Source organism: Diospyros lotus, chromosome 12 (assembly GCF_014633365.1).
Source record: "Diospyros lotus cultivar Yz01 chromosome 12, ASM1463336v1, whole genome shotgun sequence".
NCBI classification, from domain to species: Eukaryota; Viridiplantae; Streptophyta; class Magnoliopsida; order Ericales; family Ebenaceae; genus Diospyros; species Diospyros lotus.
In genome coordinates this window covers 7,862,720-7,874,408 of record NC_068349.1, presented here as the reverse complement: position 1 = coordinate 7,874,408, position 11,689 = coordinate 7,862,720, and the positions used below count along the sequence as shown (strand labels likewise).

The window sequence follows — 11,689 nt, the reverse complement described above, 5'->3', positions numbered from 1 at the left end:
CCACAGTGAAAAGAGATTGTGAAAGTCTGATATTGATTGATAAAATGGTTGCGTTAGCTTTATTCCCCATATTTGGCCATGCTTTGAGCAACATGCTCCTTTTTTATGCCCACTTTTCCTTTACATTAATCCAATTCAGCCTTTTCACTCCACAAAGCTTTATCCTCAAACCAGCTAAACAATAGTATCTTTACTCCACAAAGAGTTTGGGAGAATACCTCCGCGGATAGCATATATGGTGAGACATTTCTTCATTTCTAAACCACCGAGAGGATCACTGCTTGTTGGACAGGTTTCTTGAGAGACAGAAGGACAAGTTCCAAGAGGCAAATGGCAGAAAGTGTAGTCAACTTTCTACTCAACAACCTAGTTGCACTTTTGCGGAGCGGAGCCTTGAACCGATTCAGCGATGCGGGGGGAGAAGTTCGGTACATCACGGATGAATTGGATAGGATGAGGGCTTTTCTACGGGATGCAGATACAGACAGAGAGAGCGATCAAGAAATTGATGTATGGGTTAAGCAAATGCGCGATGTTGTTTACGATATGGAAGACGTCCTCGACGAGTTCAAGCTTCATCCAGTGTACCCTGACAGGGAGGGGATCTGTGGCTTTATCCTCAAAGCTTTTCATTGCATCCTGAACTTGAAGGCTAGCCACGAAATTGATAGAAAACTGAAAGACATCAAAGAAAGAGTCAAAAACATAAAGGAGCACAAGACATACCGTCGCAGACTTACACCGGAGGCAGGCTCGACCTCATCCACCTTTAGTTCTAACAGAAGATCATGGCACGGTTGCCGAGCGGATGCTCTTCTTGTAGAGGAAGCCGGGTTAGTAGGAATAGGCAAGCCCAAGGGGCAGCTGAAAGAGTACCTTTTGAAGGGTGAGCCTGGACTCAGGGTAATCTCAGTGGTTGGAATGGGGGGGATAGGGAAAACCACCCTGGTAAGAAAGGTTTACGATGATGCAATAGTGAAAAAGCATTTTGAGATCCAAGTTTGGATCACAATTACACAGTCATTCATGACGGAAGAGATCCTGAAAGGCATAATTCAACAACTGTTCGGACAAATCAAGCAAGGAATCCCCCAAGAAGTTAATAGCATGAAAATAGAAGGCCTGAAAATGAAAATCAACGAATTCTTGAATCAAAAGAGGTATGTAATTGTTTTGGATGATATATGGGATATAGATGCATGGGAAGCTCTAACATATGCATTCCCTAACTCTCAATTTGGGAGCCGAGTGATGGTCACGACCCGACATGCTGACATAGCTCGTACTGCCCGGACAAGATTTGATGATCAGATATATAATCTGACACCCTTGACTGAGGATTTGTCTTGGAGATTGTTTTGCAGAAAGGCGTTCAGAGCAGACTCTAGTCCTCCACACTTGGAGGAACTTTCTCGAGAAATCCTAGGAAGATGTGAAGGCTTGCCCCTTGCAATTGTGGCAATTGGGGGCCTTCTGGCAACTAAAGAGAAGGGTAAAATAGATGAATGGGAGAAAGTTAACCGCAGCCCTGGTGCTCATATCGAAGGAAACAGAAAGCTCGAGAGTATGAAGCAAATACTGTTGCTCAGTTATGATCATTTGCCAAGTTACTTGAAAGTGTGTTTCCTTTACTTGAGCATTTTCCCTGAGAATTGTTTCATTAAACGTATGAAATTGATCAGATTATGGATGGCAGAAGGATTTGTTGAAAGAAGAGAAGGGCAAATGCCAGAAGAAATAGCTGAGGATTACCTCAATGAGCTTGTTGATAGAAGCCTAGTCCAAATAGCCAAAACAACTAGAAATGGAAGGGTTAGCGCATGCCGAGTCCATGACCTTCTGCGAGAAATTGCTCTTTCAAAGTCTAGAGAACTAAATTTTGTAGCCATAGCCAATAAAAACAATGCACCATGGCCTGAAAAACTCCGGCGTTTGTCAATTCATGGAACGTGTAGAGAAGTGAAAGAAAGCAGGAAGGACTCCCAACTTCGTTCTCTGTTCATGTTCAGGGTAAGAGACCTGCCACCTAAATCACCCATCTCTAGATTGCTTGCCGGCAGTCTCAGGCTGCTCAAAGTAGTAGATTTGCAGAGTGCACACCTGCAGATTTTTCCAGAAGAAATCTTGAAGTTATACCTTTTAAGATATATAAGCTTGAGAGCAACAAGGGTGAAAGAAATTCCACGCTCTATTGGGGGGCTTCTTGACCTGGAGACATTGGATCTCAAGCATGCTGATGTGACTGAATTGCCTGTTGAAATCCGAAAGCTCAAAAAATTACGCCATCTTTTGGTGTATCGTTACAACAAAAGAACATCTTCACCATTTCACTCCACTTGGGGTTTCAAGGCACCAATGGGAATGGGGAACCTGCCATCTTTGCAAAAGCTCTGCTTTGTTGAAGCAGATCAAAGTAGTGATATATTGAATGAGGTAGGAAAGTTAACCCAACTCACAAAGTTGGGCATTACCAAATTGAGGAGAGAAGATGGGGTGGCACTGTGCTCTTCCATCGAAAACCTAAAGAACCTTCGGTCATTAGATTTGAGTTCAATAGAGGAGCGTGTGATCCTTGACCTCCAGTCCATGTCTTCTCCTCCGCCATACCTTCAGCGGATATGGCTGCAAGGAAACTTGGAGAAGCTACCGCCGTGGATATCTTCGATGGATAACCTTGTGAAACTGCGGCTGAGGTGGAGTAGGCTAAGATTGAATCCGCTTGAGCCTCTTCAAGCTCTACCAAATCTAGTGGAGCTTCAACTTCGCGAGGCTTATGATGGTGGAGAGCTGCATTTCACGGCTGGAGGGTTCCAAGCACTTAAGGTATTGCATCTCCATGACTTGAAGCAGCTGAGGAGGGTGACAGTGGAACAGGGGGCAATGCCACAGCTCGAAGGTCTCAAGATTATCCACTGTGAATTGCTGGAGAATGTCCCAGCAGGCATCGAGTTCCTCATCAATCTGAAGTCACTTGCTTTTTCAGAAATGCAAAATAAACTGATTCAGAGGCTCCTAGGCAGACAAGATGATGATTACCTGAAAATCAAGGATATCTCAGAAGTTGATATTACCTTTCGGCGTGGCGACCACTGGAACCGAATTTTTCTGTCAGTATAAAGTTTCAAAGTTACCCGTATGTTGACATTTCCAAATCTAATAGTGCCTCAGATTTTTCTCCTAGGGTTTGATACAGGAGCATACTGGGGAGACGAGAAGTCTATTTAATTTTAGTTTGTTTTATGATGTTAGTCTTTGAAAACCTTTTGATTTCTATGCCTTGTGAAGGTGTGTTGTTTGTCTTGGAAATATGGCTTGTTTTGGAAAGTCCTAAAGCAATAAGTGTCTAGGGAAAATAACTAAGAGTGTCTTTTGTAATCTCTATATATATCTTTGTCAATGAAAATCTAGGAAGTTTTTGGAGAATATATATGTATACATTGCAGGTCCTCTCCTTGCTTGAAGTGAGTGAGTCGTTCTAAATATCAAGCGTGTGGCTTGGTCGTGTGAGTGTCTTCCACGATTAGTAATGTCGAGTGATGTTCGTTGCCTCTGGTCAAGTGATTTATGGAATTATCCTAACCTTTCAGGTTTCGGCCTGCATCAAATTGGTATCAGAAGAAAATCTAGATTTTGGGTGATTTTTATTTGTTTAAGTGATTATGCCTCCTAGGCGGCGACAAAATGTTAAGGATGTCACTTTACGTGACGAGGTCACTGAATTGAGATGGTCTAATCAAATGCTTCAAGAAACGATGACTGAGATTCTCCAAAGGATGCAAAATTCCCCTGCACGAAATCAAAGAAGTCACTACAAAATTTAGAAGCAGTTTTTGGTGATCGTTGGGCCATGGAACGATTAGTAAGAGTTTTTGAAGGGACAGATAGAAGTATCCAAGTTCACATGTCGAACTTCGAAGGAAAGTTAGATCCTGATAAATATTGTGACTAGATTGCGTCTTTAGAAGCATTATTTGAATGGAAAAACTTGATAGAAGAAAGAAATGTGCAGTTTGTCACTACAAAATTAAACGGCCATGCTTTGGTTTGGAGGCAGCAATATCAACGAAGTCGAGATAGACGAGGAGTCCCAAGAGTTCACACATGGGCAGAGATGAAGTTAAAGTTGGATGAGAAATTTCTTCTGCTAGATTACTCTCAGTCCTTGTACCAGAAGTTCCATCGTGTTCGCTATTGCAATGAACAATCTGTGGCTGATTACACAGAGCAATTCTCTAAGTTGTTGAGTCGGATTAATGTTACACAAACAAATGATCATCTTGTTGCGAGATACACAAATGGCTTAAAACTCAATCTTCAAGGGGAGTTAATGATGTATCCCATCCATTCTCTTGAAGAGGCATATCAAATGGCACTTAAAGCAGAGGAAAAAGTTTAATAGGCCTTTTTCGGAAAATGTGATAGCAGTAAAGCCTTGAAAGCAAAGATAGTGATCCCTAGTAAAAAAAAATTCAGCATCCAACTCTGAGTGTCCAAACCCACATGCTGGAGGAGGAAAAAAAGACCTTGGTAAGAATGGATCTTTAGGTTTCAAGTGTTTCAGGTGTGGTGAAGCTGGTCATCGTGCATATGAATGTCCTTCCAAGAAAACCGAGGTGAATGTTGTTCAAGAAGGGCAAGAAGAAGAAGGGCCTATTTATGATGAAGAGCCTGAAAATGGAATTGAAAATGAGTATTGTGAACCTGATTGCGATGCTGAAAGTCTTGTGATTTGATGTGTAATGACTGTTCAAGAAGATGATAAATGGCTCAAGCATAACATCTTCCGAACTTATTGCTTGACCAATGAAAAAAAATGTATCTTGAGGGTTGATTTTGGAAGTGTAGAAAATATGGTGTCCAAGACGATGGTCGTGTTGGAGTTAGCAAACCAAGTCTACTATGTGACCGAGTCAGCAGGAGTGATGGAATAATAATGTCATTGTTTGTAGGAGTAGGTCAGTTGATGACCTATTCTTAAGGGCACAACTTAGTTTGTTAATAATATTCTAGTTTGTTATGATTTTCACATGTAATCTGCATGTAATATCCCTATATAAGGGTCTTACATTTTATACAATAATAAGAAGAGAATTCTTGATTAACAGTGTTTTGTTTTTCTTGTTCTTGAGAGTTGATCATAAGAAAGTAGTGTGTGTCTAAGAGAGTCCAGATCATAACCAACAGGTTGAAAAGCTAAAACTTCCATGTGAGTAGCATCCTAAACTGTACAAGGTGTCATGGTTCCAGAAAGGAGGAGAGGTTTTGGTAACACAAAGATGCCAGGTGAAATTCTCCATTGGAAAGTACGAAGACAAGCTCTATTTTGACATCCTTCCTATGGACGCTTGTCACTTACTCCTTGGGAGACCGTGGCAATATTATTGATGTGCTCAACATGACGGAAGGAAGAACATCTACACAGTTAACAATGGAGGGGTAACATTTGTGTTGAACCCTTTGAAGGATGTCCCCACAAGTGTGGCATCTCATGATCAAGGCCCGGTTAGCTTGCTGTCCTATAGAGCTTTCGAACAAGTTTTTAGTAAAGAAAAAGTGGCATATGCTTTGATGGTTGTAGAGGAAGATGCTAGAGATGTTCCTGAATAAGTTTCAAGTTTATTCCATAAATTTAAAAGTTTAGTTCAGGATGAATTACTTGCTCGCTTGCCTCCTCTTCGTGATATTCAACATCAAATTGATTTCATACCAGGTGCAATCCTTCCTAACTTGCTTCGTTATAGAATGTCACCTAATAAACATGTTGAATTGAAAAGACAAGTTGAAGAATTGCTAAAAAAGGGACTGATTAGGGAGTCATTAAGTCCATGCGCTGTACCAGCCCTTCTAACACCAAGAAAGGATGGAACTTGGAGGATGTGTATTGATAGTAGGGCAATAAACAAGATAAAAATGAAGTATCGGTTCTCGATCCCCCGACTCGAGGACATGTTTGATATGCTTTGTCGGGCAAAGATATTTTCTAAAATTGATCTTAGGAGTGGATACCATCAAATTCGAATTAAATTAGGAGATGAATGGAAAACAACTTTTAAAATAAAGAATGGCTTGTATGAATGGCTAGTCATGTCATTTGGGCTTTTTAACACCACAAGCAATTTTATGAGGTTGATGACTCAATTTTTGAAGGATTTTTTGAGAAAATATGTTGTTGTTTACTTTAACGACATTTTAGTGTATAGCCAGGATAGAATTAAGCATGTGGAGCTTCTATGAAATGTGTTCAAAGTCTTGCATGACAACTAGCTCTATATTAACCTGAATAAGTGTTCCTTTATCACTGATCGAGTTGTATTTCTAGGTTATATTGTGAATGTAGAGGGGATGTAAATGGATGATGTAACGCCCCGCTTTTCAGGCGCATTATAACTTGGGACAATTCTAGGACAATAATTTTTTTTTTCCTTTCAAACTAATCCTAAACCACATCGTTCCTCTAATCTGTCCCATAACTCCCATTCATTTATCTCGAAAGAGAATCATTATACACATCAAATGCGGAAGCAAGGATCGAACCTGATATCTTAACATTGATCATTAAATCAGATCATCGTTCCTCAACATAACTTAATACATAGCTTAAGTTCTCAACTAACATTAACCCTAAATAAGATTATACATTAGCATTCCTTAAAACGTTCAGAATTTAAAGTAGTAGAACTTAAATACACGGGCTACATAACATACATTTCATTTCTCATGCACTCTATTAAGTGTCATTTCATGCCTTATTCATCCTCGTATCTGCTACAATCTACATCTGAAAAGTTTTAATATTTCAAGGGCAAAGCCCAAGTTAGATGATGAATTATCTAAGTAAGGGTACATAAAACATATTTCGTGCATGAATACAATTTCTTACTCATCATAAGGGTCAATTGCACCCTTCATACTGCTCACGATTTTTGCGGCCATCTCTTTCGAAGTCGGGGTGTATGGGTACACCCTTGGTAAAGCAGCTGTGCCAGTTCGTACTCCTTACGGCCTCAATGTGCGTGATCAATGATATCAACGTGTACATATGCATATCATAGCATGACATGTATGTAGTTTATGTGATGGATACATATCAGAGCATATCAATATGATGAAAGTATCCCCGAGGATCGGGGTTTGAAACATAAATCACCTACAACGAACTATTTTCCATAAAACTAAACCCAGTTGGGAAGTACCACTTACATTTTCAAGCTTATTGATCTATCTCGATATTCACGTCATGTCTCGAAATTCGTGCATCACCTCAATTTGCGTGCCAACCTCAAAATTCGTATCAGTCACTTCAACTTAAGCCTCAAAATATCTTAATCACCATATTTATTTAAATAAGTATTAAAACCTATTTTTTCATAATTTTTTGTATTTTCTTTATTTTTCTCTCTATTTCTTTCTATTTTTCTTCAATAAATTCAAATTAAATATTTCTCAAATATTTTCTCAAATATTTCACTATGAAAATTCATAAAATAATATTATTGAATTTCTAGAATTTTTTAAGAAATTTTACTTACCTTGACTTAGCCTCTCCAGCTTCCTTGGTATGCGTGTCATATTCTCGAAACGCGTACCCAAACCATTTTCTTGCCCAAAATCTCTGGAATATTAATAAATACCCAAATCCTGTTTTTTTGGGATTTTTCCAAAAATTTTCTCTATTTTTTTCTATTTTTCTCTATTTCTTTACTTTTCTTTCTTTTTCTTTTCTTTTCTTTTCTTTTTTTCTTCCCTCTTTCTTCTTCTTCCTCCCCTACAACTCCTGCGCGCACCATTCTTATATTTTCTTCTTTCTTTTTTTTTTTTTTTCTTCTCTTCTTCTTCCTTCTTCTCCTTCTTTCTTCCAGCTTCCCTGCAACTGCCATGGCCGTCTGCAACTGTGCGACCAACTTTGGCCGTATTCGACCTCGCCGATTGTTGCTCCAACCTCCACCGAGCCCACCCAATCTCGCTGAACATCGCCTGAGCTTGTTGAACCTCGCCCCAACTATTGGCCGACCTCCGCATGCGCTGCCATGGTCGCAGCTTGCGGTCATGGTGGCTGCCCGTCCGTTGCAGTTGCTTCCGGTTGTTGATGTGAGCTCCCGGCTCCCTCTCGATCTTTCTCCCGATCTTTTTCCAGCTTCTCCTCGATCACCTCGGCCATTTGCTCGCCCGCGCTCGCTCTCTGCAACTTCGGCCATGGCTTACCCTTTGCTTCTCAACTCTCATCTCTATTTATAGGCGCTCGACTACTTCCTCACCTCACTGAGGCCATACCTCATTGCGTGTAAAATCTCCCATAAATCTCATAGGGCATGGCTCGGAGTTGTAAGGTATGGCAAGTTGCAGAGGGATGGCTGCCATCCACGCACGCACGCACACTCGAAATATATATATATATACTATATATACCATATATTACATTAATAAATATAAGAAATTATGTATTAAACCCCAATTTTCTCATAATATCACTTGGGCAATTCCCTAATAGCAATTGTACCCTCAAACATCAAATTAATTTGCATTTCAATACCAAAAACGCAAAATTAATAATTCAAGGCTACTTGATTATGACGATTTTTCCCCAGTGTCTTCATCGGGCTATTGTTTCATCTCCAAACCACTGAAGGGTTGCTCATTACACAAAACTGGAGCCCCTCTAGGGTTTCATTGATTTTTCGACAGTTTTCTACGACAATTCGATTTTACAGCTTAAATAACAGTTGTATTTTAGTTGTATCGAAAACTGTTCCCGATTTAATTTTTTTCGATACCATAAATCCTATCTCGAAACGCTCGTCGAGACCATGTTATTTTCTTTAGATAATTTCACTGCGAGACACTCCTTGTAGTTGATTCGGTACTTATAACTGCTATTAAGCTAATTTTTTCAGTATTCTAAACTTGCCTAAATTACGTGGCAACCTTACGAAATATGGGTTCTTACAGATGAGAAAGAGGTAAAGGCGATTCTTGATTGGGCCAACCCCAAGAAGTTTTAAGGAAGTGCAAAGTTTTCATGGCTTGGTTTCTTTTTATCAACGTTTCATAAAAAACTTCAGCACCTTTGTTGCTCCTATGATGGATGTCTTGAAAAGCAATGAGTTTCAGTGAACTAAGGAAGCACAAAGGAGTTTTCAACTTTTGAAGGAAAAGCTTGTGGAAGCTCTAGTGCTAGCTCTGCCCAACTTTTCAAAAATGTTCCAAGTTGAGTCTGATGCTTCAAATGTGGGTATAGGTGCTGCCCTAATGCAAGAAGGGAGGCTAATTGCTTATTTCAATGAGAAATTAAGTAATGCCAAGAAAAGGTATTCAACTTATGACAATGAGTTGTATGTGATTGTGCAAGCCTTGCGACATTGGGAAGAGTACCTCTTTGGTGTGGAATTTCTTCTTTATTCAGACCATGAAGCTCTAAGATTTCTCAAGGCACAAAAGAAGCTAAATTCTCGACATGTTGGGTGGGTATCTTACATGAAAAAATTCAGTTTTGTTCTAAATCACAAAGCAGGTTCCTCTAACAAGGTTGCTAATGCTTTGAGTAGAAGATATAGCTTGCTGACTCCACTCTCTTTCGAAATTGTTGGCTTTGATCTCTTATCAGAATACTATGTAGCGAATGCTTTCTTTTCAAAGGTTTTGCAAGAGTTAAGTGATGGAAAAAGCCAAGACTATTTGCTCATGAATGGGTATCCTTTTAGGGCAAATCAGTTGTGTGTTTCAGAGGGATCATTGAGGCTTTTTATCATTCAAGAGTTGCATGGTGGTGGACTTGGTGGGAATTTCAGAAGGGACAAAACTGAACTGCTAGTTAAAGAATGCTATTTTTGGCCGTCCTTGAAGCGGAATGTTGCTCGTTTTGTGAAAAGATGCTTAGTGTGTCAAAAGGCCAAAGGAGGAGTGCAAAATACAGGTTTATACCAACCACTTCCTATCCCTAATGCTCATTGGGAGGATATTTCAATGGACTTTGTTATAGGCTTGCCAAGAACACAACATAGGTATGATTGCATCTTTTTAGTTATTGACCGTTTCTCAAAAATGGCTCACTTTATACCATGCAAGAACTCCATTGATGCTTCCCATGATGCTACCTTAGTTTTTCGAGAGATAGTTCGTTTGCATGGCATTTCGAAATCAATTGCATCATATCGTGATGTTCGATTTATGAGTTACGTTTGGAAGATACTTTGGAAGCTTTTTGGAACTCAATTGCAGTTTTCTAGTGCTTATCATCCTCAAACAGACGGTCAAACTGAAGTGGTGAACAGATCACTTAAAATTTATTGAGAAGTCTGGCGGGGGATAGTCCAAAGAGATGGGAGTTCGTCATTCCTCAAGCTGAGTTTGCCTATAATAGTTCTTTCAATCGATCAACTAAAAATGCTCCATTTGAGGTGATTTATGGTAGAAAACCCCATCAAGTTATGGATCTTTTGCCATTAAGTTACCAAGTTCGGGTTAGCATGGATGCGAAGGAGTTTGCAGCCCACATCAAAAGCATTCATGATCAAGTTCGAGAGCACTTAATGGAAGCTTCTAAGTATTACAAAACTAAGGTTGATGCACACTGGAGGAATAATGAGTTTGAGGAGGGTGATTTGGTTATGGTTTATCTAGCAAGAAGAGATTTCTAGCGAGATCCTATAACAAGCTCAAGCAAAGGAAGTTTGGGCCATGTCGAATCATCAAGAAGCTTGGGCCAAATGCTTATCGATTGGAGTTGCCACAAGGGTTATCAATCAACCTAGTCTTTAACATGAGTGATTTGTATGCTTATTATGGAGATGATGATAGTGATTCCTTGAAGTTTGAAGAATTGATTGCTTCACCAGAAAATTCTCTTTATCATCATTGATTTGTATGCTTATTATAGAGATAACGATAGTGATTCCTTGAAGTTTGAAGAATTGATTGCTTCACCAGAAAATTCCCATCAAGAAATCATTGATGTCTTGGATGTTCGTTCAACCACTACTCGACGAGGAACCTATACGCAATATCTAGTTCATTGGATAGGAAAAACGCATTGTGAAAATGCATGGGTGTCAGCTCAAGACTCAAGAAGCTTGATGAAAGGCTTTGGGAAGATTTGGTTACAAATTCCAAGAAGACTTCTTTTCCAACGGAAGAGAATGATGCAAGAGCATATTGGGGAGACGAGAAGTCTATTTAATTTTATTTTGTTTTCTAGTGCTAGTCTTTGAAAACCTTTTGATTTCTATGTCTTGTGAATGTGTATTGTTTGTCTTGGAAATATGGCTTTCTTTGGAAAGTCCTAAAGCAATAAGTGTCTAGGGAAAATAACTTGGAGTATCTTTTGTAATCTCTATATATATCTTTGTGAATGGAAATCTGGGGAGTTTTTGGAGTATATATATATATATATATATTGCAAGTCCTTTCCTTGCTTGAAGTGAGTGAGTCTTTCTAAATATCAAGCATCCGACTTGGTTGTGTGAGTGTTTTCTGCGATTAGCAACGTTGAGTGACGTCTGTTGCCTCCGGTTTAGTGATTCCTAGAATTATCCTAACCTTCAATGTTCCAGCCTGCATTAGGATTGGAACCAAAAGTTCTCTTTCATATTTGTCATTTTGTATTATCTGATGTTGTTTTAGCTTTGTAACTCTCCAGTAAACTGGTTAGTGTGTGTATATACAGAAATGACAAGGAATAAGGATTATTAGTATG

At 39.4% G+C, this 11,689-nt stretch overlaps 1 protein-coding gene across 1 annotated transcript in view; it reads left to right on the top strand.

Annotated features, from left to right (window-relative positions):
- The first annotated feature begins 330 nt into the window (after window positions 1–330).
- LOC127786835 (disease resistance protein RPM1-like) overlaps window positions 331–11,689 on the top strand; it is a 117,221-nt gene continuing 105,862 nt past the window's right edge. The window contains exon 1 of the mRNA XM_052314523.1: window positions 331–2,433. Coding sequence (XP_052170483.1) covers window positions 331–2,433 — 2,103 coding nt within the window. The remainder of the gene's footprint in view (window positions 2,434–11,689) is intronic.